The sequence below is a fragment of the Vombatus ursinus genome, unplaced genomic scaffold (assembly GCF_900497805.2).
Source record: "Vombatus ursinus unplaced genomic scaffold, bare-nosed wombat genome assembly UNPS02014794.1, whole genome shotgun sequence".
Lineage (NCBI taxonomy): Eukaryota > Metazoa > Chordata > Mammalia > Diprotodontia > Vombatidae > Vombatus > Vombatus ursinus.
Genome location: NW_020954572.1, coordinates 27,904,175 through 27,932,079, shown reverse-complemented (window position 1 = coordinate 27,932,079; position 27,905 = coordinate 27,904,175). Strand labels below are relative to the sequence as shown.

The following is a 27,905-nucleotide window of genomic DNA, read 5'->3' as shown; positions in this document are numbered from 1 at the left end:
TGTGTTACTCTTTCACCAGTGATTTACTTAAGTGAATACCATGCAGTTACTGTATCATTTGTTGTTTGTTGCTCAGAAAATGTATTCCAAGAACAGCTGTATTCATTTAAATTCACATTAATTTTGGATTTTACCTCCTGGCATGTAGAAAGTTTATTCTCATAGAAATGTTATTTAGCATTTATTTGGTGGTGGAATTTCTGTTACATTTTTATAACTATATAATCTACATGCATATATTATATTTATTTACCCAAAACTATTTAGCCCACTTACTTTAAATGGTACCAATTTATGGCAAAAAGAACACTGGACTTGGAGTCAGAAGATCTGAAGTGCAAGTCACAGCTCAGATATTTATTTATTCCTTAAGTAACTGGGTAAGTCATTATACTTCTCTAGGCAACAGTTTCCTCATCTGCAAAATGCAAACAATAGAAATACCTGGCATACATACATGCATGCATACATCCGTGCATATGTATGTACATGTGTACATATGTACATACATATATATAGCAGGACTATCGTGAAAACTGAATGAGATAATGTGTGGAAAAGCATGATATTAGAACATACTATCTAACACAATTTTTGTGTTTTGATCTGGACCTGTGATTTTGTCTGTTTAGGGAATTCCCACCAACAGACTGGCTAATCATCTGTAATACATCGCTAGTACTAGAGAGTTGCCTAAGGCACCAAGAGGTAAAATCACTTACTTGCTCATAGTTAGTCAATAAATATTTATTAAGCTCCCACTATGTACCAGGCACTGTGCTAACTGCCAAGGATACAAGATACAAAGAAAGCAAAAAGACAGTTCCTGCTCTTGAAGAGTTCAGTCTAATGGGGGAGACAATATGCAAATAGCCATGTAAAAATAAGCTATATACAAAATAAATTTTAAACAATCAACAGAGAGAAGACACTAAAATTACGTAGCATTGGGAAAGGCTTCCTATAGAGGACAGGATTTTTTAGCTGGGATTTGGATGAAGCCAGGAGGTGGCAATGAGGAGCAAGACAATTCCAGGCATGGGGGACAGCCAGTGAAAATGCCCAGAGCTGGGAGTGTCTAGTTGGAGGAATGGCTATGAGGCCAGAACATGTAAATCACAGAATACACAGTGGAGGGGATGAGGGGAAGATGAAGGTGTCATATAATCAGTATGTGTCAGAGGCAAGTATTGAACCCAGGACTCTGAAACTGGCCCTCTATGCATGATGCCAGGCTGCTTCATGAAAAGAATTATTGCTATGGTTCTTTTTTTTTTAAAGCAGCAATATAATGGAAAAAAAACTGGACTTGGAGTCTGAATACCTGTATTCAAGTTCTGTCTTTGGCAGGCACCCATTGAGTCACATTGGTCAAGTCACTTAAAGTCTCTATGCCTAAATTGTTTCTTTTGTAAAATGGGGAAAATAATTGGACATCACAAAGTTGTTATAAAGATCAAATGAGACAAAAAAATAATTCTTTGGAACTGTAAATATCTAGGATGTTATGGAATGCTAGTGGTAGGGCTGAAATTGGACCACTTATGGAACCTCTCAGAAAGTATCATTAGTTTGAGCAAATGAGGTATTTTGTAGCTGAGCCATAGCTAACTGGTCTGAACCCATCATTTCCCAGCTCAAAAAACCTTCAGTTGTACTTCACTATCTAGTGAATAAAATTAAAACTCCGTAGGCTAACATTCAAAGCCTTCCATAATCTGGCTCTGATCTGCTTATCATTATTCCCCTTTGCACACTCTCCACTCTAGACAAATTGTTCTCTATTCTCATCGTGCCTTGTCTTCTCTTCATATTTTTGCACACAACATCTTCTATGCCTCAAAAAAGGCATCCCACCACCAACACCAACCTATCTCTTCTGTTGAAATCCTGCTCTCCAAGGTTGAGCTCTGGTACCACCTCCTCCATTAAAACCTGTCTAATTCTCCCAGGTGAAGGTGATCCGTCTCCCTTTGAATTTCTCATGCCTCTCTACATTAGTTTTCCTAAAAATTTAAATATTCCTAACATATGACAGTTACTTGCTTATGCTTTATCCTCCTTCTTCCCTCCCCGACTAGATTGTAAACTTCTGAAAAGCCAGATTGCCTTGCTTATGATAAATGTTGACTTGAAGTACAATGGATACTGCATGCAGGGTTTTCTACACAGGGGGATTAAGAAAACATCATCTGAAAACTAAAACCAAGGAGTCAAGGCACTGTGATACAGTGAAAAGTAGAATCAAAGGACATGGATTCAAATCCTGACTTTCCAACTTTCTATGTGTGTGATGTCATTTAATGTCTCTGAGCCTCAATTTCTCCTCTTCTATAAATTGAGGTAGTCAGATTAGCTAAACAGCTAGCTGAAGGTCCTGTTCAGTCTATCATCCTATGAGTTATGATGGAAGAATCAAAGTAACCAGGAAACACAAGACAAAATAATGGTAAGCTGAATTTACATGATCAAGGTTTTGTGGTCTGGGAGTAATATTTATATGGTTACATGGCTTTCACTTGCCTGTGTCTCTACTAATCCTCTGCTAGACGTAGGGTACATGAAGTTATTATTTTTCTTACTATTTTAATGTTGTTACATCCCATGATGTACAATTTTCTTTTGAATATTACAAAAAGAAAATGAGAGTGAAGTGGAAACAATTGAAGTTAAATCAGTATATGTCTTTTTTCTATATTTAAAAACAATATTTTATAGATGTAGCAACAAATGAATACATCTGAGAAGATACTAGAATCTCAATTTATCTTTGGTTACCTATTAAAATCATTTAATAGTCACAACAGTGCCAATGTACTAAATGTTAAGAAAATGAAATTAACACCGCAACGTTAATAAAAAGTTAAGATCATACTACTAAAATGCTTTTGGAACTAGAACTATACCATCACCAAAAAACCAGAAAGAACAAAAACAAAAACCACTTCAATGAATGAAATGTAAACAAATGCAAACCCCTTTGGAGAAAAGTTCAGCCTCGTTTTCCAAATGTAGGCCTTGAGTATGTAAAGACACCAAAGTATAAAAATAATCAGTGAATGACTCCACTGGGCAAAGTAGAAAGTATATTAAGTTTTTTGTCCTTAACTCTTTAAGTTTTCCCAGTCATATTGATCTGGAAGCTACAAAGAAGTCAGCATTGGTATGAAATACCAATAGTGTTTAGGTAACAGTATATATAAAGAATTAACAAGTTTATGTCCAGGAATTTAAAATCCTATAAATATACCACTTATAGACTTTTGAACAAGCAAGTATAATCACCTCTCCCACCTCCTTAAAGATCTTCAGTGACTTTCCACTCCTTCCAGGGTGAAATAGGAGTGGTAACTAGTATCCTGGTACATAAGGCCCTCTGCAATCTGTGTAATTTTTATTTCAATTACTCTTCTTTACACACTCTATATTTCAGCCCAATTGGACTCAGTAGTCTCCAAAATCATCCTATGCATTTTCAATTTTTTGCATAAGTGCATTCCATTCCTATTGCTTGGAATAGATGCCCTTTATATCTATGCCTACTGAAATCCTCTTCCTTTTAGACCTAGATCATTCCACCTCCTCCATGAAGCCTTCCCCGACTTCCCCAGCTAAAAATATTTGCTTACTTACCAAGGTCTCTTTCCTAATTTACCTGCCCTATGAACTTAAATTCTAATTTGTATTATAGTACTTGGATATCTGACTCACAGACTGTATATAAATTTTCAGTTCTTTGAGAATAGAAATTATAGTTTATCTTTGTTTTTTCAGACAGAGCCTATTCACAATTTCTATAAGATGAAATGAACTGAACTGAAAGACTAAATATGGAAGTGCCCCTGGGAGCCATACATCCCTCTGACTGGAGAGGGTGGAAGGAGAACATTGGAGAACTCTCCTAGATCCTCCACCATTTTAGTGGTGTAAATTCAGGGAGTTCTCCTCATCACTACCCAATAGGCTACTTTCCTGGACTTAGTATCTCTGCAATTCTCACCTCCTTAGACCATTTCCCACCCTAGCAGTAGGACGTCATCATGCCCTCCAGCTGGAAACTGTGCCCTCTTCACCTTCTCTTTTCAGTTTCTTTTAAAGTATTATTTGTATACGTATTACATACATGTATGTGATCTCCATAAGGTTAGGCTTATGCTTTTCATTGTATTCCCAGAGCAGCGCCTGGAACACAGTTGGTGCTTAATAAATGCTCATTGACTCTGCCTCTAAAGTGAGAATTAGGTCAGATCAGTCTCACTATACATGAAGTGAGCTGAAGAACTGTTCACTTTTAGTTCTATGAGAACAGAAACTATTTAAAGATAAAGAGCTTCAATAAATCCAAACAGATGTAAAGAATAAAGATAATTAATTTTTCTTTTTATTGATAACTTGTTTAAACTTCACCTTTATTTTTTAATATATTCTTTACTCTGCCTCTGACCAATAAGATATTCCTAGTATCAAAGATTTAAAAAAGATTTAAAAAAAAAAAAGATTCAACAAAGTCAATCAACACATCACTAGACAACAATCCACATTCCAGATTTTCTCTGCTCTTCTCAGGGGTCTTTTGGTAATTATAAATGCAAAGCACTGAGATTCCTTTTACTATTCTTTCCATTTACTCTCTTTTGTGTATATAGTTTTCCTAATTCTGTTTACTCTCTATCACATAATTCTTTTATTTCTCTGAGTTCTTTTCATCATTTCTTACAGCAATCCACTTTATTCACAATCACAAATTGTTTAGCCAATTCCAATCAATAGACTCCTACTTTATTTCTATGGTTTTGGGTTTTCTTTTTGTTTTTGTTTTTTTTGCTACCACAAAAAGTGTTGCTATGAATGATTTGTTGGCTACGTGAGCTTTCTGTTTTTGCCTCAATAGCAATATATGCCTAACAGTGGGATCTCTGGATCAAACGGTATGGATGTTTTTGTCACTTTTTTTAGCATAATTTTTTTTTCTTTAGAAGATGAGACACTGTGGCAGAACACATATAGGAAGCTAACCTTGAAGTTTGGGAGATCTGGGTTCAATTCGCACCTTGGATATGTATGCGCTGCATGACTCTGGGCAAGTCACCTAATCTCTCATTTACCCATTCAACTCTCTTAAGACTAGCGGTTCTAATTTAAAAAACAAACAAATTTCTTCCCAAAGTAATATATGCTATGATTTCACTTGGCAATATAAACTCTAAATTAATTTTATCATTTTTTCAATTGTTTTATTGGCATTATATTGAATCCACACATTGATTTAGGGACTGTAATTTTTAGTTTATTTTAATAGCCCAACCATGAGCAATGAATACTCCTTCAATCATTTGTTGTTATTTCTTTAGAGTGTACTTTGTTATTGAATTTAAATGTCTTGAATGGGTCTTGGTAGACTCCCAAGCCAGCTAACTCTTCATTTTCCATCAGCTTCACTTCTTGGTCTAGTTCCCACCATTTCCCTGACCTGGACATCTTCTTCCCAGCTCTCCTCTCCTTTTCAGCTCCCTTTTGGATGTTGTCACCCTCCATTAGATTATAAGCTTCTTGCAGGCCAGAAGTGTCTTTATTTTTCTTGTTTGTACCCTCGATTTTAGTATAATGCTTGGCACATAGCAGGTGTTTAATAAATATTTACTGACTGACTGGACTAACTCCCGGATATTTTATTTTTTACTTATTTTGAATGGGATTTCTCCTATTCCTAATGAATTTTTAGGAATTTTTTTTTGTATTCTGTTACTTTGTAGAACTCATTAATAATCTCAATGTTAATTTACTAAGTTTCTGGGATTTTCTAAGTAAACTTATTTTCAATAAAAAGGTTAAAAAAATCACCTCCTTTTTGAAAATATTTATTATACCTTTCGTTTCTTTCTGTGGTCTGTTTTTTTGGGGGGGAGGGGGGAGAGTCACCCTTGCTTTTCTGCTATATTTATTGGAAAACCCTGTGTTTCCCTACTAAAATAATGCTAGTTTTGGGTTTCACTTTTATCACATTAAAAATGGCCCTGTGTCCATGCAATAAAGAGTGTTGTGTGTGTATCTGTGTACATGTGTGTGTTTAAAAGCATAAATAAGCACTGTTCTTTGAAAAGTCTTTATGGGTACTTACTGATGCCCAAAAGTGGTTTGGGGTGGTTTCATTTTTGAATTGGATTTATTATATTATTTGCTCCTGTTGAACCATCTCAGCTTCCCTGTTATAACTCTGACGTAGCAATGATTATTTTTTATATTTCTATAGTCTTTTTGCTATTATTTTAATTAATTTTTTGCTTCAATATTTATTAGTGACGTTGGTCTATAGTTTTCTTTCTTTGCTTTATCCTTCCTTGGTTTTTGCATTAGGACTATATTTGTCTCATAAAAGAATTTTGGTGGAATGTTTCCAAATTGTTGAGAATTTGAGCAGCACACATATCAGTTGCTCTTTAAACATTTAATAGAAATCAACTGTAAGTCTATCTGGCCATGATTTTTTTTTCTTTGATAATCCTTTATGGTTTGTCCAATTTTGTTTTCTAAGATAATGGTATTTAAGATCATAATTTTATACTGTTAATTTGGGTATTTTATGTTTTATAGGTAATCTTCCATTTCTTTTAAATTCTAAGTTTTCATAGCATTTATTACTAGGTTTGCTAGTAATCAGTAGGTTCTAGTCATGTCTTTTACTTCTTCTCTGCTGTGATTTCCACTCTGTTAATTTTATTTTGTTAATTTAACTATCTTCCCTTTTCATTTTGATCAGATTAGCTAAAGATTTATTAATTTTGTTAGTTTTTTCAAGCAGTAAAGGTAGTAGTTGTAAAAATACATCCAATTACTGGCTTCCACTATATTCTGAATAACTGCATTCCATACAGGTTTTTCAAGATTCAGATCAACCTTGCTTTTTGATTCATTTTGAAGGTACAAAAGCTTCATAATAGATGGTGAGTGAAATGAAAAAACAGACCAATGATAAAATTATCAGCATGGTCTTTTAAACTATAATAGAGAATTTATTTTACATCATTAGAAACGGTAAAAGAAATATATTCAGTGGCATTACCTACTTTACACAAAAATCTAATACTACATTTAATAATATAAGTGACCTAACCAATTCAAGTAGTAAAATCACAGCTCTGGGTATACTTCAGGCTTCATACACAAAGACTAGTCAAAAGTTCAGTGATGAAAATAATTCAGTCACTTCTTCTCAAATCAAAACTCAACACAACACAGTGAAATATCACTCCTAAATCTATCAGTTCTACACAAAAGCAACATTAATTCTTCTGCCATAGACTAAACAAAAGCAGAAGTTTTCAGTCTTTGTAATTTTTACTGTTATTTTTCTAGCCCCAGGCAGGAAAAATATTTTGGAAAGGTCATTAAAGAGGCCCTCCAAACTACTTAACATAAGAAATTTTGCCTTCTATGTTGGCACTATTAACCAAATATTTAACAGCCACTAGTATTCCACAGCTGTCAGTATTAAGTTTGATTCTTCAAAGAAACCAGATAATATCACAAAGTTAATTGTTAGAACTGATTTGTCAAATCGGTAGCAAGCTAAAGAAATAAAATTTTCATTAAAGAAAAATGCTCAAGTGCAGCCTGACATTTCTAGCCTTAACACAAGGAAGGAAGGAAGGAAAAAAGGAAGGAAGGAAAGAAGAAAAAGAATCCACTTTCCATTTTCTAAACATATATTCTAGGTCAGGAATATGTGCCCTTCCTTTCCTCCCCCTCACCAAACCCTAACCAAAAAGAAACAACAATAATAATGATAATATTTGTACTGAAACACCAAAATAATCAAACTACTAAGTTAGTAACAAAAATCTGCAGGCCAAAATTTAAAATATGATTCTTGAGAAAGAACTGTTTACACCCTTCTCTATATTATCAACAACAAACCAGGTAACAGTGATAGCCTGTATGACAATATTGTCTTTGTTAGTTTAACCCCAACAGAAATAAAGATTTCCTGATTACAACTTTGTAATTTAAGTCAACTGAAAAGATTTCTGAAGATGTAAAACAAAGAGAAGTCTGACTGCAAGCATTTAAATAGAATACTACCCAAGTTTAATCTTCAATTGAATATATCAATAAGAGCCTATTTCTCTGGCACATATTATGCCATGACCTGAGCTTCTGGTATTTGTATAAATGAGAAAGTTGTTCTAAATTCCCTGAATTATACGGTTTTGTGCTTCACCTGCATGCTCTTATAATTGCATAGGGCCTACTATAAAGAGTTCACTTTGTACTGTATCTCATTGTCAAGATTTTTAAACAGTTGCTTTTTTATTGTAATGAGTCAATTACAAGACAGTCACTCAAGCAGTTATTACAAAAGATTTTTAATTGCATTTTTAATGAATTTTATTTTTATAAAAGCCCCTAAAAGTACCTGTGGCAAAGGGTAATCATACACTGAATTAAATGCAATATCTGTTTAATAATGATTTCTCTTTTATTTACGACAACAAAATAAATTTTCTGGGAGAACATTAAAACACTGACAGTGTCAAAAAAAAAAAAAAGGGAACTGACTCTAAATTAGTAAAGACCAAAGGCCATTCTTCCTATTTTTTCTTTCCCCGTTTACCTACTGCGTCGCTTCCTTTCCTGTTTTTAAGATATAAAAGCTAAAAAGTACATGTCACCCTGTGCGTATAAGCTAAGGTTCATATTATTGGGAAATGGATTCATTCTTCTTTTATCCATAATTTGTAATGTTAAAATGTAATCTGAAAGCAGTAAGACTGTTTAAAAAGTGAACTGAGAATATATCACAGGCAAATCTTAATTTGTTCACTTTAAAAGACTGGGTACATTACAGTAATATATATATATATCTATATATACATATAGATATATATATATAGATATATAGATACACACACACACACATAAATTTAAATACAATGCTTCATGTTGACAGTAACAGCATATCTTGTGGTCATCTTCAGACAAATTATAGGCCCAAAATAAGAATAAAAAATTTTCATTGTGACTAAGTTTTCATTCATCCCTGCAAAATATCAACATTGAAATAATCACAGAGCAAATGAAATTATTATAAATTGCAACAGGTCGAAAACCAGAATATTCAATCATTAAAAATATTGATTTGGTTGAAAACTAATGGAACTTTAAGCACTACTTTTATAAAAAATCCAATAGAATATGTGAATATCTCCAGGAATGATAGCATCATCATAATACTCAAATAATGCTTCTGTTAAAAAGCCACTGAAAATGTTAATAAAATTCACTTTTTAAAATAAAAACTGAATTTTTGCTAAAAATACGCATTTGCTAATAAGGCACGATTTGGGATTACCTAAATTAATTTGCCATTTTTGCATCATAATTAACCATACACTACTCAGTGTAACTTAATTAATCATTAATTAGGCATTTTAAAGGATGTACACTAATAATAAAGTAAGCCTCTCTTTGGGGGTTGTAAATGTTATGCTCCAGTTTTATTAAAAAGTTTTCATTTAGTCAGAATTACTCAATCATGCAAAAAAGAAATATTTATATGTAAGTGCTTGCAGAAAAAGTCTTTTTACACACTGATTTTTTTTAAAGGAGAAAAACTTTTTGATTGTCCACGGTTTAAAAACCCTTTCTTGTATTTTCTACCCTAAGAAAGGACTGACTGTGAAAACATGAGACTCTGTAGTAAGATTGTGAAGCCCCTGGTTAATTAATCCGCTGGTTGAATGACAGAGTGCCTAGGGGCATGATGCTGGCGACTGACACAGTGTCCCAGTGCGCTTTGAGCCTTGGATGGCTACATTCTGCATGGAAAGACTTTGCCCAACAAACAGCAAAGAGGCCTTCACAGGGTCCCTCCTCCTGCCTGAGACATTCCATTTAATTAATTTAAGGCCTCTTTATCTTAAAGTTTTAATAAATTTAAATGTATAAGATCAATACATCTACACTACTGAAGGGCTGCTGGTATGTAATGCTTTTCATACATGCCTGAAGAATTTGTTTTAGTGGCACAACCAAAAAAATTAACATGTTCAGAAATTTTCAAACATGTTACTTGTTCTATTCAGCAAAATACATTTGTACAAGTCAATGTTTAGAGATTCAATTTAATGTATTCCACAATTTCCATTTCACTAGGTTTAAAGTATTTTTTTATATTATAAAAATATAAATCATACTTTTCTCCTCTCTAAATAACACTCTGAAAATTACTAATATCTAATCTTCAGCAAGGTAAGACTATTTTTTTTTAGCAACAAGATACAACAGACATTCCCCTAATCCCTTTTACCGCCAGAACAAAACATCTTTCAAATCAAGATAAAATCACTACATCATGAATGTTAATATCATTCCGAGAAAAATAATACCTTATGACTAGAAAAGACCATCCCTTTAGGGAGAAATGTTGTGTTAAAGTGGATTATTCTTTTAGTAGTGTAATAGAATGGCTTCTACCTAGTCCCAGATGGAAAATCAAAATCTGCATTTAAATGGAAATATTTTAAAACAGAAAGGACAAAAGACTAAAACCATAAGGAATATCTAGCTCTTTACATTTTAAAAATCCAAAATACCACCTCAGAAGTTTTTAAAGAGACTCTGGGATGATGTGTTGCGATTTTGTTTTTTATAAAGGGCTTGTAGAGGCACACAATTTTACCTTTACATGACCTGAATATACTGTATATGCATATAAGATGAGATTCACAATTCTTGGGTCATGGATTTTCACAATTCCACAATTTTTTTTCTGCAGAGAGTTAATAATGAACCTTGTATTTATCCTCTTCATAGCACACTCACAACATTTTACAAGATATTCCTGCAAGATAATTGCATTTTTGCTGAAATCAAACAAAATCCAAGTTTCTTTAGTCCTGGTTCAAATCACTATCATACAGAAAAAAAAATAAGTCTCAACACTAGGCAATATTACAGCAATTACTCTTTGTGACCTGAAAGATTATTTTCAGTTTTTCAATAGTTAGGGCAATTTTCTTAAATCCTTAAGGAGCCTGACAGCACTGCACATTTCTTAATACTTGCATTTACTTTTACATTATAAAACAATAAAACAGCAGGATAATGCTTAGACAGTTTAGAGACATATCATCAGGGAAAATAGTACTGTATTGTGGGAAAAAGTATAAGCTTTATCAGCGTATGCAGATTAAAGGAAACATAATCTATATTCTTTAAAAGTACAAACATGCAGGATTGCAAATAACTAGAATTTTGCACTTAGCTTTAATAATATTCTGAAAGATTTGATCAAAACACAAACTATGCTAGTTTGTACAACTTAATATCACATCAGACTAGACAAAATTAATTTTGAAAGCATACTACTCCTTGGCAAGAGAAAGGGCTTATTACTTTCTCTACTGGCCTGAGTCTGCAAGATAATATGTAGCTTTTACCATCTCAGTGACAAATCACATTAAGTAATTTGATCATTATTCCTCAAGTAAATATAATATTTCTCAACAATCAGCCTTCAAGTCACAAGTTTTTAGGATGTTGATCAGATTTGACGAATGGCCCACAAATTTGGGACTACCCTCTAGGAGCTATCTTTAAGATGTTCTTCCTGAAACACCACTTCTACTGATGATGTGATTTTCTGCTACAACTCTTGATTGGCAGAAATTGTCTGCTTGTGATCATTGGGCTCTTTCACTCTCACTAAAAATGACTGTGATCATTGTGCTAAGAACACTAAATCTTACACATACAGAGAATGACTTGTCTCATTTTAAACAAGTAATTAATTTCAGATAAATTGCCAATAATCTTACAACTTAGCCAAGGAGCAAAGAGAGTAATAATACTGCTCTGTAGTAAAATGTAGAAATGTAGAAAAATGACAATGCATGAAAATTATTTTTGGCAAAACAGGTTTTTCAACTATGTACAGCCAAACTAATATAACTAGCCTTCAGTCACTAAGTAATGAATTGAATTTGGGGATTTTAGGGAAGAACTTAATACGAGAAGCAATGGTCACATGACATAGTAATTCTTCTGTTCAGAATCATCAGACTCTAAAAAGATTAGGTTTTAAAGACAGAAGATTTAAGAATAATTCCCCTCAGAATTCTAGGCAGAATCAGGACTCGGGCCCAAATTCAATTTGAGAAATAGTTCACTTTCAAACCCAAAACTTCCTCCTCTAGACTCAGTTATTCTGACATCACTGTATTATCTGGATAGATCATTTTTTACTCACCTAAAACCATAAAAACGGACACAGTAATTTGTACTTGTGAAATGATGATGATAGCTAGCATTTATATAGTACTCTAAAGTTTGTGAAGGTCTTTCTCAACATATATATTATCTCAACTGATCTTCACAGTGATCCAGTGAAGTGTTATTATGATCCCCATTATACAGATGAGAAAACTGTATTATAGAAGACCATAGTTTCAAAAATAAAAGAGAAAATTAGATAACATAGTTGAGAAAAAAGGACTACTTTACATAAATAATCTTATTTGTATAGCATGGCTAAAAAGAAGAGAATTCCTAAGCCTGCATACTTTTATTTTAGTTGTCAGATTAGATATACTGACTAAGACCTTGATGTTTTAAACAGTACAATAACTTTTACTATTTGGAGATTTTGGAGTTTGGGTGGGGGGGGGTTGAGGATGGGAGGGGAGTGGCAGGCAGGCAGATAGTAAGAAAGGAAGAGGGATAAAGAAGACTGAATGTTCACAGGTGAAAAGCTGAAAAAACTTTACTGAAAGAATGACAAGTTAGCCCCAAAGGGCAGTAATTAAGAGCCTTGAGAAGCAGCAGCCATCCCACAGACACACATGTACAAACCAGCCAACTAGGTAGTGATGTTATGATTTTACAAACTTCTAACAAAGGACCACCAAGGCAGCATGGAATAAACACATAAAATGTGTCATGGAAATAAGTATTCCCTAATATAATTCAAAAATTTAAAAAAAAAAAGAAAGGAAAAGTGAAAGATACCTAGAGCAAAAGGTACTTGCTGGTTAATTTACAATAAGAATGGAATCATCCATGATTATTTTTCCCAAAAGCTAGCAAATATAGTGGTTGGCCATGAAGGTGGCAACAGAATATAACTAAACAACATGGTACAATTGAATGAGTGCTAGCTAGTCTTGGGATCAGAAAGCCAGGGTTTAAAACCCAGTGCTCACCCTATTACTACCTTCATGAATTTGGACAAGTCTGGGGCATAGTGTCTTCATCCACTGTATAAGAGGGGGCTGAAATAGATAACATCTGAGGTCCCCCTTCCATCTCTATAATCCTACAATCCCATGATATTCTATAAATGACTAAAATTGACTTAGTGTTACAGTTCAGTATGGTTATTCTTGATCTACGAAACCTAACTTCTGATCTCAAGTATTGAAAATGAATCTAGGTCTTGTTATATGTCTTTGAGATGTTATTATGTCTACTTCCTTCTTCTAGTTCCAAGAGCAAAGTACTCCCTGTAAAATTTAGTCAGTCAATCATTTAATAAGCATATATTAGGCACTTGTATATGATAGTCACTAAACTAAGCACTGGGACTGGTAAAAGATTCCTAACCTGGGCATAAGGATACCCTTAGCGCTACTGAGCTGACATGAAGCTGACATGTATCTGAAATTTTAAAATCAACATCAAGTTGAAAAAAGTTGAAATACTTCGAACTAAGTTTCAAAATGTAGGGAGAAAAAAAGTAACAAAGGGGAAGAGAAAAAGACAGAAGTGAAAATAGTCCCTGCCCTCAAGGAGCTTATATTCTTATGAGGAAGACTGAAAAGGCACATATACAAGTATATACAGAACACATACAAAGTAGTATTGGAAGATAGTACCTGGATAAATCAAAAAAGTGTCTTATAAAAGTTGGCATTTGAACAAATTCTTGAGAGAAAACAGGGTCTACAGAGGTAGACATGAACAGAGAGTGGATTTCAGGCACAGGAGATGGCAAAATCAGATAAGAGATAGAATGCCCTGAAAGGAAAAAAAAAAGTACGTAAATCAGTATGACCAGATTGTAGAGTTCATAGTGAGGCCAGGCTAAAGAAACTCAATAATATGACTATTTTGGTTTGGTAATGTTGGGAAAGGAAAGGAAGAAGCATTTATTAAGTACCTACTATGTACCAGGCACTGTGCTAAGAGTTCTACAAATATTACTTGATCCTCAGAACAACCCTGAATGCCTAGTTATCTTAAATAACAGACAGAAATTTTAATACCATTTTTTACCAAGTTCTCTATAAAATAATGCTGCTCCTAAAAAAAAAAAAGTTTAACCCCACATACCTTTAGAATATCAAGAAAATGAACATATTATAGTGAAATTTAGAGGCTGAATAATGTTCATCTTTTTCTCTTTTTTTCTATTGCAAAACTCAATGATATTTAAGCAAAGAATAAATGAAGCTGCAACATATATTTAGCATATGAACTCATTAAAACATTATGCCATGTTCAAAATCTATATAATCAATTCTACATCATATTCACATTTCATTCTATGGTACTGATTGAATGACTCATTTTTCATTTTATAACATTAAGGTAGTAAATAGGATACTCTTCTTTCTCATAAATCAAGACTCATGGAAAAGAGAATACAAAAACTGAAGGTTCAATGAAGAATGTCTTGCACATAGTAGGGGCTCAAAAATATTTGCTGATTAACCATGAAAATGAAACTAGTAATGAGCTGAACATCATGTATTTATTGCAAGGGTGCCTAAAAAAAATCTTTCAAGGAATTGGTATTTTACACAATTTAATAGTGTGACTTCACCTAAAATAGATTAGGAATTTGAAAAGAGATCATATTATGGATAATATGATGAACAGAAACAGCATAGCAAGAAGCTTCTCAATCAGGGCTATTCATTTCAATAGAAATAATCTTGGTAAATTAAAAACAAGTCATTTAAACCTCAAGAATAAAATCCCAAATAAGTATGAAGTCTGAAAAAAAAAGGTCAAGTATATCCAAAAGCAAAGTCCTTCAATATTTAAATTTAAAACAGAAAGCATATGGAATTCATGTAAAGAAGAGAATTTGATTGATCATGGTACTAAGTAATGACTGAAATAAGTAACAAAAGCAAGCCACTATTTATCCTTACAAAAACCAATGGTGGAATATTTAATATCTAAATTATAAAATCTACCTACGTAAAATGAGAATGGTAGCTTTTAATTACTAGATTGGTAAATTTTACCTCAGGACAAGTTGACCTAAAATTCCTTATCAGTCTTGCTTCTGAATGAACCACACTTTATTTCAGTAAAGCACCTTACTAGTAAGAAAAGTAAATGACATAATAGCAATGAATAAGCCATATTCACAATTTTGTTTCTTATGCATGAGGAGATTAGCTCAAGATCTCAAGAAGAAACCTAGTAATGTTAAGATTAAATGCAAATTCTTCCAAGTTACAAATCAAAAATTCAAATAAGGAATAATAAAGTCCTGTGAAGATGCAAAGGAGAGGAAGTTAGAATAAAGTTCATGTCAATATTGGTGTTGTGCTGATATAAAAAAATCAATTTACAGCACAAATTAAATGCAACCAAAATATGTGTAAATCATATAAAGAGGTATATGGGCAAATAAAATCAAAGAAAAAGAAAGATGAAATCTATACCTAAGGTATTTAATGCATGTCAAATTTCACTTATACTCTGATATCACCATTTTAAAGTTTAATAAAACTCATAAAAAAGTGGTCTCATGGACTACAGGACCATATATCATTTGTATAAGAAACCCAGTCATCACTGTCTAGTCAGAGAAAACAAGATATCAATGCATAAAACAGTAATCAGGGAAAAGGTAAACTATAAACAATGCAGAAAAAATTTTTAAAGAAAAAATTCATGTCAAATAACTCGGGTTTATATCTAGTAGGACTTTTCTCTCTATAAATTAAATTGCTTTTATAGCTTAGTTAATTTGTACTCATAGAGTCTCTGTGAAGTAGGAAGGAGCAGGTATTATTCAATTTCAAAGAGAGAGAAAAAGTATTTTTTAAAGGCACATGAAATTTTGAATTTTTTTGTTGTGTTTAACTTCAAAACCTTGCTCATATTATGGCAACTCATCTGTTAACACTACTATCCATAATTTTTGACACTCCAACAGATTTCATTTATTCAAAGAATAAAAATTAATATCTGGAATGAAAGCAAGCAATGAAAGACTCCTTTTAAAAATATCAATAGTTTTATGTAAAGAATCATTCAGTGTAAAGATATACTAATCTCCTATGCTGTTATCTTTGGTATGAATTATAATGTGAGTAATTTTTTCCATACTCTGCATTTTAAAACCGTAAGAAAGAACTTCAAAAACTATCTAGCATATTTTAAAATACCCACTTGTAAACTTATGCCCATAAACTGTTATTCACATCTCATACAGTTTACATAAGTAACATGGATAAATAAATGATTCTTTAGCAAAGACAAGTATATAGGATGTGACTTCTTATTTTTCCAATTCTTACATTTATTTTATTTGTTAAAAGCACAGGAATTAGACTGTGTATGTATATGTACACATAGGAAATCATTTTTAGAAGTTTCTATAATATTTTCTTTTATAAAATTCACAAATTTTGTTTACATGTCCAATTACTAAAAAATCAGAAAAGTTGAAGTTGTTGGTCACCTGGTCACCTAATGGACATTTATTTAAAGAGGGCTATCCAAGTCTTGAAAAAGTTGAACCATTTCACCCAAAATGCACATGGAACATTAACAAACAAGCCAAAGTACAGTACTAGTCTTGGAAAGCATAATTGTTCAGGTCATACCCATCCCTGCCAAAGCCTTTGCCATGTGAAACACTAAGAAGCCTAAACAGAAAATAAGCAGCAGCACTTCCCAGGAAACGCCACTTGGAAGACTATAATAAGGTTGTGGCTCTACCTATCTTGGAAAACCGTGTAACAGACAAACCGTGTTTAAGTAAAACCATTTCATAGCTGGGTTTTATATGAGAAACACTCCACGGACTCCAACTCAAAGGGAAAGCGTCCTACGTGGTTCATCGTCCTTTCAGGAAACAATTATGATAGCTGTCCAAAACTCCAGAGGACCAACTACTGGTCACATACTGTTCTGTTCTTTTCACATGTATTTTTTCATGAAGAAAGATCATCAGCAGTGATTGTTAAAAACAAAGGATAATATACAGTCTACATTGTATGTTTGGATATAAGCAATACTGCTTATATTCCACCTAATTTTTACTTTTGTGTTCCAAAATGAAAAGCACAAAGATTTCCTCCCCATTTTCCTCAAGTAAAATGGACTGCTATTTAAAAAGTAGAGCTTTATAAGGGCCTAACAGTTATATAAAAGATATCTAAAGTAACCTAAAACATCAGTGTTATTTTTTCATAAAAATCAACTTTATTTTATTTCATTCAAAAATTGTAATAATCTCCTCTCATAGACCACCTCCATCAAGATTCTGAAGATAGATTTTTTTCAGAACCTCTGTAAAATGATCATTGACATTTTAATTAAAAAAAGAAATGTATGTGGAATAAACAGGACATTTCCTGTAACAGTGTGCAGTGGCTGCTCTGTCACTTCTTTATACAGTCTTGGTAAATTATGCAGGCTCTCACTAGACAGAGCAGCTGTAATTCACTGTCTCCAGTAATGTAATCTACATTTATCACTATTTTAATTAAGCAGATTCTTAATTTGGTACTTTCATTACAATGGAAAAAAATACCTTATTCAGTTTTGGTTTTTTTTTTGGTAGACAGCATCTTGTCTGCCTTGTAAGCCAGAATTTAATTTTAAATGTTTCCTATTGCAACTTGACCTTATTTTTAAAAAGCACTGCCATATTTAGTTTATTAAGAGTTTGTTCATTTTAACTTTTGCTTCCTGAAAAATAGAAAACAAAGATAAAAATCCCAGTTCAGTATAATAAAAAAATTTTTCTATAATTATTATGTAAGCATATTGATCATTTAGACCAAAATGTGTATGTGTGGTGGTATGTTGTTGTTCTCTGGTAAGTTAATATTAGTGATTATGTGTCAAAAAAATTAGTTATAAGGCTATCTCTCTATCATGGGCTACACAGTCAAAGTTACTGAGGAGAAAACGCAATACAAAAAAAGAACTTGACAAAAGAAACAGAGCTGGCAATGTGTAGAAAGAAAGTTAAGAAAATGCAATTCAAAACTGCTTTGTGCAAATGGCAAGATAATTATTTTCAACAGATCATTTGAAATGCCTGATTTTTTTGTTGCTGTTGTTAAATCCATCATACTAAAGTAGAACAGCTTTTAATCATTTTAAAGACAGCTTTGGACATTTTTCATTATTTTCCCATTAATATTTGTAGCTGCTATCCAAAACAATTTCTGTTTGATTTCTTAAAAAATAAGTTGATGAGTTTCTGGGAAGGCTACATGTTTTAACGGGTGCATTCAATAACAATCACTAGCTTCACTTACTATAAGTAATAATATGCTGCTCATTAAATTGTCTATCTTTGCACATAAGACATCACAAATTCTATGTTTCATTGAGAAAGAAAAGATTGATATAACTAAAATCTACTATCATGTCTCAGGTAGGAATGACACTAGAGATCATCTAATCCAACACCCTCACTTTAGAGATGAGTACACTGAGGCCCCACAGAGGTTGGGTGAAAGGTTACCCAAAGTGTTCTCTCAAATAAATTCACTTGTGACAGGAAAGGCCTATATTAAGTTAAACTTCATTGTTATCTTTACCATATTTCAAATATTTCCAAATACTGGTTTTGTGAAGCCAAATATTATTTACTACAAATGATCCACAGATACAATCACAGACTACTAAAAATATTTTTTGTTGTTGTTTTGGGGGAGTGGAGGTATGCAGTTTGAAACTTCTAACTTCTTACTTATTCCTCCAAATTTACCAAGGGATAGACATTCAAGTTCAGCATAAATCTTCAGTTTTTATGTGTTTTAGATGATTGTCAATGGCTGAATCATTAAAAGTAATTTGCCACACCTACGTTCTACACTTATATGAATAGTTTTCAACTATAAGATAAAGCCATTTAATTTTGCATCAAATTACTTTTATAACACTGTGCAAATAAGAGTTAATTTAAATACAACTGTCTTTTGAAAGTCAACTGGTATGTTTTTTTTTTTAAACAACTATTCATAATATCCAAACATGATGCTTGGTATTAACATACTATTATGTTAATAACTGTCCATACAGTTTTGCTTCACATCAAAAAACGACAGTTATCAGCACAATATATAACCAAATAAGTATACAAAAAGAGGAAATCTAAATTTTAAATGAGTTTGAATCAAGAGAAAAATCAATGCTAATGAATGACAAATACTTTAGTCATTGTGTAATTCCCTTGGTTTGAATTTAAATAATGTCATGTTATAAAGCCTGGGTTATCCAATTCAGGAACAAGTAAAAGTTAAGTTCTAGGCAGCCCACTCAGTCTCTAATTAAGTAAAAGTAGCAAGTACAAAGAAGCTAATTTAAAAAAAAATACTCTTATACTGAAGCTCAACTTCAAAAAGATACTTCATGAAGAGACTGTACAGCTCAGAAGATTCCTTCTCTCTCAAATTACTCTGATGAACGTGATAAACTTGAGATTTGCCACTGAGTAATGACAAGAGGTAGCCAATACTTCTAAACTACAGCTCAGAATGGTCTTTTGTTCTCTTTGTTTAAAGTAAAGCCGCTACTGAAAAACCAGAATGTCGCCTTAAGAAAAAGGGGCCTCTTGTTGGGACTAAAAATAAATATCCTGCTTCTTACCTGAATATTCCAATGATCTACATTCACATACTGTTTACTAACAGACTATAGAGGGCACTGTTGTATCAGCTTTGAACCATTACAATGGAAGTTAAAAAAAAAACTGTCCAAAACAGATTTTTAAAAATATAATTAAATAGATGTAAACCCACTACATCCAATACTAAGGCAAAACGCTGAAATGTATGTGTATCTAAAATAGATTGCACTTCACTGGGACAAAAACTTCACATAACCCACTGTACAATTGTGAACAGCACTGCACACAGTACACACTTGGCATTTTCCCTTTGTGGTGCTTTCATGGAAAAGGTAACTAATCATAGCAACTCCTTATCCATTGCAAACAGCTACCTATTACGAGAATCCTATTCACAATCAATATGAAAATGAGAGTAACTAGTTATGCAATTCTTCTATAATTCTATCAACATAAAAAAATACATTCTATTTGCACACTTTTGTCTAAAAGGTCAATTCTATTTTTTTCTCCCATTGGATAAAAAGACAGCTCCAAATCAATCACCCTCTTCTGAAAATAAGAATGCAGCAGAAAGTACTGATCAAAATTAAATCCTTGCCGCTAAAAGATGATTTACGCAAACACAACAATGAGCGCTGAGTACCAATATCTAACGCAAAATAGAAAAAGCAAGTTTTTCTATGTTTGTACAGACATATTTTGCAATAGCACTGAGGAAGAAAATGTCTATGTAGCAATTGTATCACTACTTTCAAAAATCTACATATGTAAAATTGCCTCAAAAGCATATAGTACTGTTTTGACATCTTTTTATACACATAGTACTTCATGTACATTTTTCCTATTCTATTTAGTAGAATAGGAAATTTATGTAGAGAATATTTAGACATATGGTACTTTATATACAACTTTTCCTACTCTATTAATAGAACTCCCCCATATTAATTAAAATGGGATTTAAAATTGTTTGTAAATAGCTAACCAATAAGTACAGGCTAAGAAATATGGAGCATTAATATTTCTGTTTCTAATTTTTCCAATGTTGTATTAAACAAATATAAGAAATTTTCTCAGCATTGTGCTACTAACGCAAACCAATGCAAAAACAAAAAATTAAGGGGAAATACATTTATTTAACCTTGGCAGTTGGGTATACAGTCCTAATTTTTTTTTCTTTTGTTAAGTACTAGATGGAGAAACCCCTTAAGAAACAATGATGCAATATCTCTAAAGTCCACAATAGAGCCAATTAAAGACAAGATGTTAAAATTAGAAAGATCACACAAATTCAAAATATAAATCACACCAGCATACTACAATTTAAATAAATCAATGTTAATATAGGTATCATCCACAAAACTAGGGCCTCTAAGGAAGAATCCAAGCTCACTAGAAAAGCTGCATACTCCATGTTTTGTCAGTCTCAAACTTCCAAAGAGCTTAGCACCTTCTCTAAAATCAGAGTGCAGAGCTGTGAAAGTGTTAAACATTCCTCGATAATGTCTCAACCTGCTCTTAAATCATAAAAAGGGAAGAGGAGGGAGGGCTTCAGATGGTATGTAGATTTCTACTTTATTAAAAAAGCACCAGTTTAACAACTTATTTTCAGCTAATAAAAGCCAAAAGTAAAGTATGGAAAAATGTGGCTAACATTAATTCTAAGGCTTCAACTTATTAACTTAACCAAACACCATTTCTGTATTGCTCCCTTAAATTATTAATTTATGAGTTTTGTTTAGTCTTCTCCTGAGGCAATGCATTTTGTAGGTGTGTTGCATGCATGTAAATAAACTGAAAGCTTTTTATAAAGAATTAATAATACACTACAAATAAAAACAAACCTTTTTAATGAACACTGAATACATAATCCTACAAACTAGGATTTATATAAATGCACTGTATTTTTAAAAAAATTTTAGGAACTACTAATAAGTGAATCTAAAAGCACAAACTCAGAAAAATGAAACATAAGCCTACTATCTATCATTCATTCTTAAATCTACAATTAGATAAAAATTCAGTAGTTTGAGGACTATAGACTTTAAAAGCACTTTTCCTGAAATCTCAAAGGAAGTTTTCTTAACTTTAAAAAACTGGTTTGAAGTTCTGGTCTTGTTTTGTTTTTCCCATAAACCACGAGGTTGAATGCTCCAAGTAGGTGATGATTCTTAACATTCAAGATTTTTAAAAGATACTTTAGTTTACCAAGCAGACAGAAATGTGGCATATTAAAGTCAATTTTAGTTAACTCTAATTTATTCAAAGCTTGATTGTGAGCAACAGCTCCTAAAAGAAATGCTGCATTGTTGATTCATATACAAGCATTTTACTTAACTACATTGGATAATAGCAGTTCTCCTAAAGGAGTATAAAAAGCAAAGTGATTAGCAGTCATTACTGTTAATTAGTGTTCACTTTACTTTCATAGGGATGAACCTCCTCTGAGTCGAATAAATGGAAAGTTTCTTTTTGAAGGCTTGCCAAACCTTGCCTAGGTAAGTCTTGGAATAAGCCATCAACTACCGTAAGAGGAATCAAAAACAGGGACAGATCAGCATCCAATTAGTATGTCTCAGTTTTTAAACAGGAAAAGGGTTGAGGGGAATGAGTAAAACTGGAAACTCATACTTCACATTCTGCAATCTCACTGATAAAAGGAGGAAATGTGTGTTTATCAAACTTGCTGTGAGTGCACAGTTCATTTGGCGTCCTGTAAACAATTGCCTGGCTGCTCACTTCCAAATGCATGTGAGAATCTTGGAGACTCAGAACATCATATTCAGCAGGCAAGGTCACACTAGTGATGCCCTGGAAGTGGGAAATTAGGAAAACCTGGCAATCAGAGGTTTAAGATTGACCAGAAAAAGCCCTCAGGCTTGCTTACCATCTTTCACCACCAGCCTGGCTGTCTCTGCTTATTCAATATTAACACAACAGGTCTAGAAGTGAATGAAAACCATTTTGCACACCTAACAAGAAGACAAATACATTGGTCTTCTTATTTATACAAGGATTAGATATTTCTTCGGGTAAGATGCCATCTCCAAGAGACAGCTTGATACACAGCTTTGTGGGGAAAGCAAAAACTTCCCTTACATTCCGTTAAGACCAGGGTATAGCAGGCATCCTGTTGATTATCAAGTTTCCTTTTTCCCAACTCCACTACATTCTGTTCATTTTTAAATAGAGGCTAAAACCCCAACCTATAAAATAGAAAGAACAGATCAGAACCATCATTGCTATATTCTGAAAATACAGGGCTACAAGACTTTCACCTCTCATTCATATACTTTTAAGGAATGTTTGTACACCCTGTTAAACATAAGACATAGCAAGGAACTCCCAACAGAAGACTACTGAAGTTAGAAATAATTATGGTTTCTCACATGCATGCAACTGAAGGATGAGTTTTAAAAAGGGAAATGGTAGTCATATGGAGATTCCAAGAATACAGAAATAAATCATACAAGTAGTTTTGCACTAGTCTTGTTTTTGATACATTAATATATAAGAATGAACCCCTCCAAAAAATCACTCTGTACAGGTGTCCAAGATTTCACCTCAATGAAGATATTTTTGTTACTCTCTTTCCACTAATTATACAATCCTGCCACAATATCACTGAAATAACTACAATGTTATTTAAAAAGATTCCTATAATGTTAGGGAACTATGCCTAATTGAAACAAAACAAACAAACAAACAAAAATTACTTTACTACTACATATTTTGATTGGCTAAAAGAGGATAATGTAACTATGGATGAGAGGAAAGTCCCTCATGCTATTATCTTGGATAGAGGACTTAATTAAATATGTCATTCTAGAGAAAAGTAGTATAGTATGGAAAAAGGAAAACTGCCAACAAAATCAATACAATCTGGGACCTCTTTTCAAAGAACCATGAAACTGACAAAATAGCCAAATATACTGACTTAACCTGGGAAACAGGTCTAACTAGAGTAAAATGTAATTTCAGATCACACATGATGCCTTTTCTTTTTTTGCTGCTCAAGTTTAAAATTTATAAAGATTTGAGGTAAGTTTTCTCAAAGCTCTGAATTCTGGGCAATAAATATATGCAAAACTATTTGATTTCTTGCCCATTTCCCCCTACACCCCATCCCCACTCCCATGCCATATTACATTTAGCACCCAGAGTATCTGCCATTGACCTTCTTCTCTATCACTTCTTTCTAGAAAGCATGTTAATTCAGCCTATCACATATACTTGAATTTTTTTTTAAACCACAACAGGGTACATAAATCTAAGTCATATTTTACTTTTATATTATTACTATAATTTATTATTTGTTTTTCTCTTTGTAGGAACAGAAAAAAAAATGCCCAAGGAGGTACAACTATTACTCAAACAAATCTTTTCTCTCCACATCCCTGCATGCAAAGGCATCCTGGGATAGTATAAGAATGCTGGACAAGAACCAGAACACAGTAACAGTCACATAGTGCGATGACTGACTGACAGACTTAGCTCTTCTTAGCAATGCAAGGATCTAAGACATCTCCAAAAGTCTCATGATGGAAAATGCTATCCACATCCAGAGAAAGTACTATGAAATCGAATGAAGATCGAAGCATACATTTGCTCTTTTTTTTTCCTTCTGTTTTGTTTCTTCTTTCTTGTGGTTTCTCCGATTGGTTCTAATTCTTCTCTACAACATGACTAATGTGAAAATATGTTTAATAGGAATGTATATGTAGAGCCTATATCGAATTGCACACTGTCTTGGGGAAGGAGGAGGGAAGAGAGGGGCAGAAAATTTAAAACTCAAAAGCTTATGGAAGTGAATGCTGAAAACTAAAAATAAATTAATTAATTTTAAAAGAAGAAGAAGAAGAAGAAGAAGAAGAAGAAGAAGAAGAAGAAGAAGAAGAAGAAGAAGAAGAAGAAGAAGGAGAAGAAGAAGAAGAAGAAGAACAATAATAATAATAATAATAATGCTGGACGTGAAGTCAGAGGACCTTGCTTCAATTCCTGGCTCTGTCATTTATGACCTATGTGACTTTAGAGGAAAAAAGATAACCTGCATAAGCCTCAGTTTTTTCATCTATAAAATGTAGGGATAGGACTCTTACATCCCTTCTAGCTCTATATCTACGATACTAAGATCTTCTTTCAGTGTAGAGAAGGGAGATATTGCTCCCAGTCTCTCCCCTCCAACCCATCTTTCCATACTGCTACCAAAATACTCTTTTCAAAGTACAGCTCTGACCTACTCTGAGATCCATCTCCTACTCAAAAATGTCTAGAGGCTTCTTTTTGCCTCTGGAATAAAATACAAATGACTAATTCTGGCATTTAAAGCCTTTCTTAATAAGGCTCCACCCTAATTTTCTAAATTTATTTTATATTACTCACATTTATGCACATTAAATTCCAGGCAAACTGACCTACTCACTGTTCTCAGAACTTAGCAATCCACAACCATTTCTTGGACTTTATGCAGGCTGTCCACCCTTCTTTTGGAACTCACCCCTTCCTCACCTCTGCCTCTTAGAATACTTGGTTTCCTTAAAGATTCAAGTTCCAACTCCTCTATGAAGTCTCTCCTACTCTCTCCTTTCTCAAATTATCTTAAATGAACTCTTTTAGTTATATGTCATATTCTCCAGTAAATTATAAACTCCTTGAATGCAGGGACTTTTTTATTTTTGTGTCTTTTGAAGAGACTGACTTGCACATACTAAATGCTTACTTAATGTTTATTCAACTGAAACTAGCAGCATTGAAAATCATGCCAAGAAGTCATCAAGAAGATAAGAAAGACTGGGGAATAGGAATAGAGAAAAGTAGGATGGGTAGACATTTTAGAATGATGGGTATACATCTCCTAACCATTTTATTCCTAAACCCTCACCTCATCTCAAAACCACCAGCTTTATGAGTGATTGTTCTGTCCCCGGGAAGTATTCAATATATATTCTAGGGTCCAGGCACCTGATGACTTGAAAATCTTAATACTTCTAAGGAAAAAAAAAATCTGTTCCTTCCTCTCTAATGCCGCTTCCCTATGACTCTTCTTGCTTTTCCTTAGCATTCTTAGCAGTTTTTTCTAATCCTGCTGGATATCTACTCTAGTCTACCCAGAAGATAACCCCTCCAGTTTTAGATCTTATGATCCACAGAAAGTGTGGTTTCTTTGATTCAAGCAGAACAATCCCAGTCGCAATCAATCCTAAACTGCAGGGTACTCTGGTGGTACAATCTTGAAAAGAAGCAAAGTAGTGCGAGGTACTAAATGTTCTGTTGTAATCACTAAAGCAAGACCAAGATACATGAGATTTATTGTATCCAGTCCAAGAATACATGACTAAAAAGGAAAGTCAGAACTTATGAGTTTAGAAAGAATAACAAAGGGTTGTGAAACAATACCAATAAAAAGAACTCAGATTTATAAAACTCAAAAAGCCAGGTCAAAAAGCAAGTCAAGGTGTAATTTAATAGTATGCTTCAAAAGTTTAAGGGGTACTCTTAAAGGGAAGATGATGATTCAATATCACTATGAAGAAAACAAGAATTAACATACACTGTAATATAGGCATAAGGCAAAAATTCTTGATAGTCAGAGTTAAACATTAGAAGGAAACCCAAGGGAGAATTACCAAAGGTGGCTATACTATCTCTATCTGAAATAATAAGATAGGTTCTTCTTAGTATGGCCTAATAAAAGATTTGACCTTGCTGGCCCTAAAATTAATTACTTCCTGTTCAATTCAAATCACTGATAGGAGAGTGAAAATCTATTTTATCTCAGTCTAGATTAGAAGACAGTCTAGGTCCCATTTTCAGTGGCTTTAGAAATAATCCCCACACATAGATTAAACAGAGAATAAAATATGTAGCAAAGAATCCTGCAACATGGAGGATATAAATAAGTTGTTGGTTTGTACCTTTAAAAATGAATAAAAGTCACTCCATTTAATGCACATTGACTTTAAAAGGGACTATTTCTTAATGTTACTTGGTATTTTCCTCCCTTAGTCTTTACAAATTTTAATCCAGATACTCAAAAATCCACTATCTGTCTACATAAAAAAGCCCTTGCTTAGGGCCCTCCACAATGTAGTTGATAGAAACATATCATATGGATTTAAAAGAGTAATTTAAAGGTAAAGAATGACTGGAGTTAAATCATACAAAAAAAAAAAAACTGCACCAAGTATCCTCAATGGAAATTAGACATTTATTAATTAGATCTTTATTAGTCTTTGAACTCAGGCTGTCATTTTATTTTGAAATGTCTCTACACCTCAGTTTACTCACATGGAAAAGGGGACTAAAAGTGTTAATTCCATGAGAGATTTGAAAGGTTTAATTAAATGGTTGAAAAGGGCTAAAAGAAAGGCTCTGGAGGGCAAAAAAAATCACGGGCAACAAAAGCAAAAGGATAAATCCAGCCCAATATATAATATAAATTTGCCTCCATTAAAGCTCTTTCACATTTTGAACTATTACCATTCCTTTTCTTCTCTGCATTAACTTACTAATAAAGCCAAGAGGGATTACACTCATTTCAGTGCCCACTTGCAGCTACCATTTAATATTAATATGCTAATGGAACTTCATATGCACCAAAAAAATGACTTATTTAACTTTAATACATTATTTTGGAAGATGGGGTGGAGAAAAGGGAAGGAGAAAAAGGTAGATAAGTGACACAACATTGCCATGCCAAGAAAAAACACCCTTTCCAGGAAAATTTGAATTATTTCTCATAAATTATTTTATTTGTTCTCAAAATTCCCCTGTGTGCTTCAGAAAAGGAAAGGGGTTACAAGCCCCACCTCCCTCCCCCCTTCAGAAAGGGAAAGGTGTTACTCCTGTTTTGCAGTGAGAGTAACTAAATCCTGGGAAATTAAATTATTGGCCCAAGGGCACAGATTAGATTAAAAGCTCCAAAAAGAATCTTAGAATTAACTATTCCCACCAACACCTAAATTGCTTAATTTGCAAATGATTAATTTCTAAAATGAAATTGTGACAAGGATTTTAACTCAACATATTTGTTATTGCCAATGTCAAAGCATATTCATTATCTGCATTTTGCTTA

General features: G+C 33.1%; 1 protein-coding gene across 3 annotated transcripts in view; it reads right to left on the bottom strand.

The window, feature by feature from the left end:
- The window catches only part of DPH6 (diphthamine biosynthesis 6), a 464,350-nt gene that overhangs the window by 410,861 nt on the left and 25,584 nt on the right, over positions 1-27,905 (bottom strand). Inside the window, exon 4 of one of the 3 annotated variants that reach the window (XM_027870021.1) lies at positions 22,457-22,642. The exons of the other annotated variants lie outside the window; for them this stretch is intronic. Within the exon in view, the coding sequence (XP_027725822.1) occupies positions 22,457-22,642 (186 nt within the window). Of the gene's footprint in view, positions 1-22,456; positions 22,643-27,905 lie in introns of those variants that run through there. 3 annotated transcript variants of the gene reach the window in all.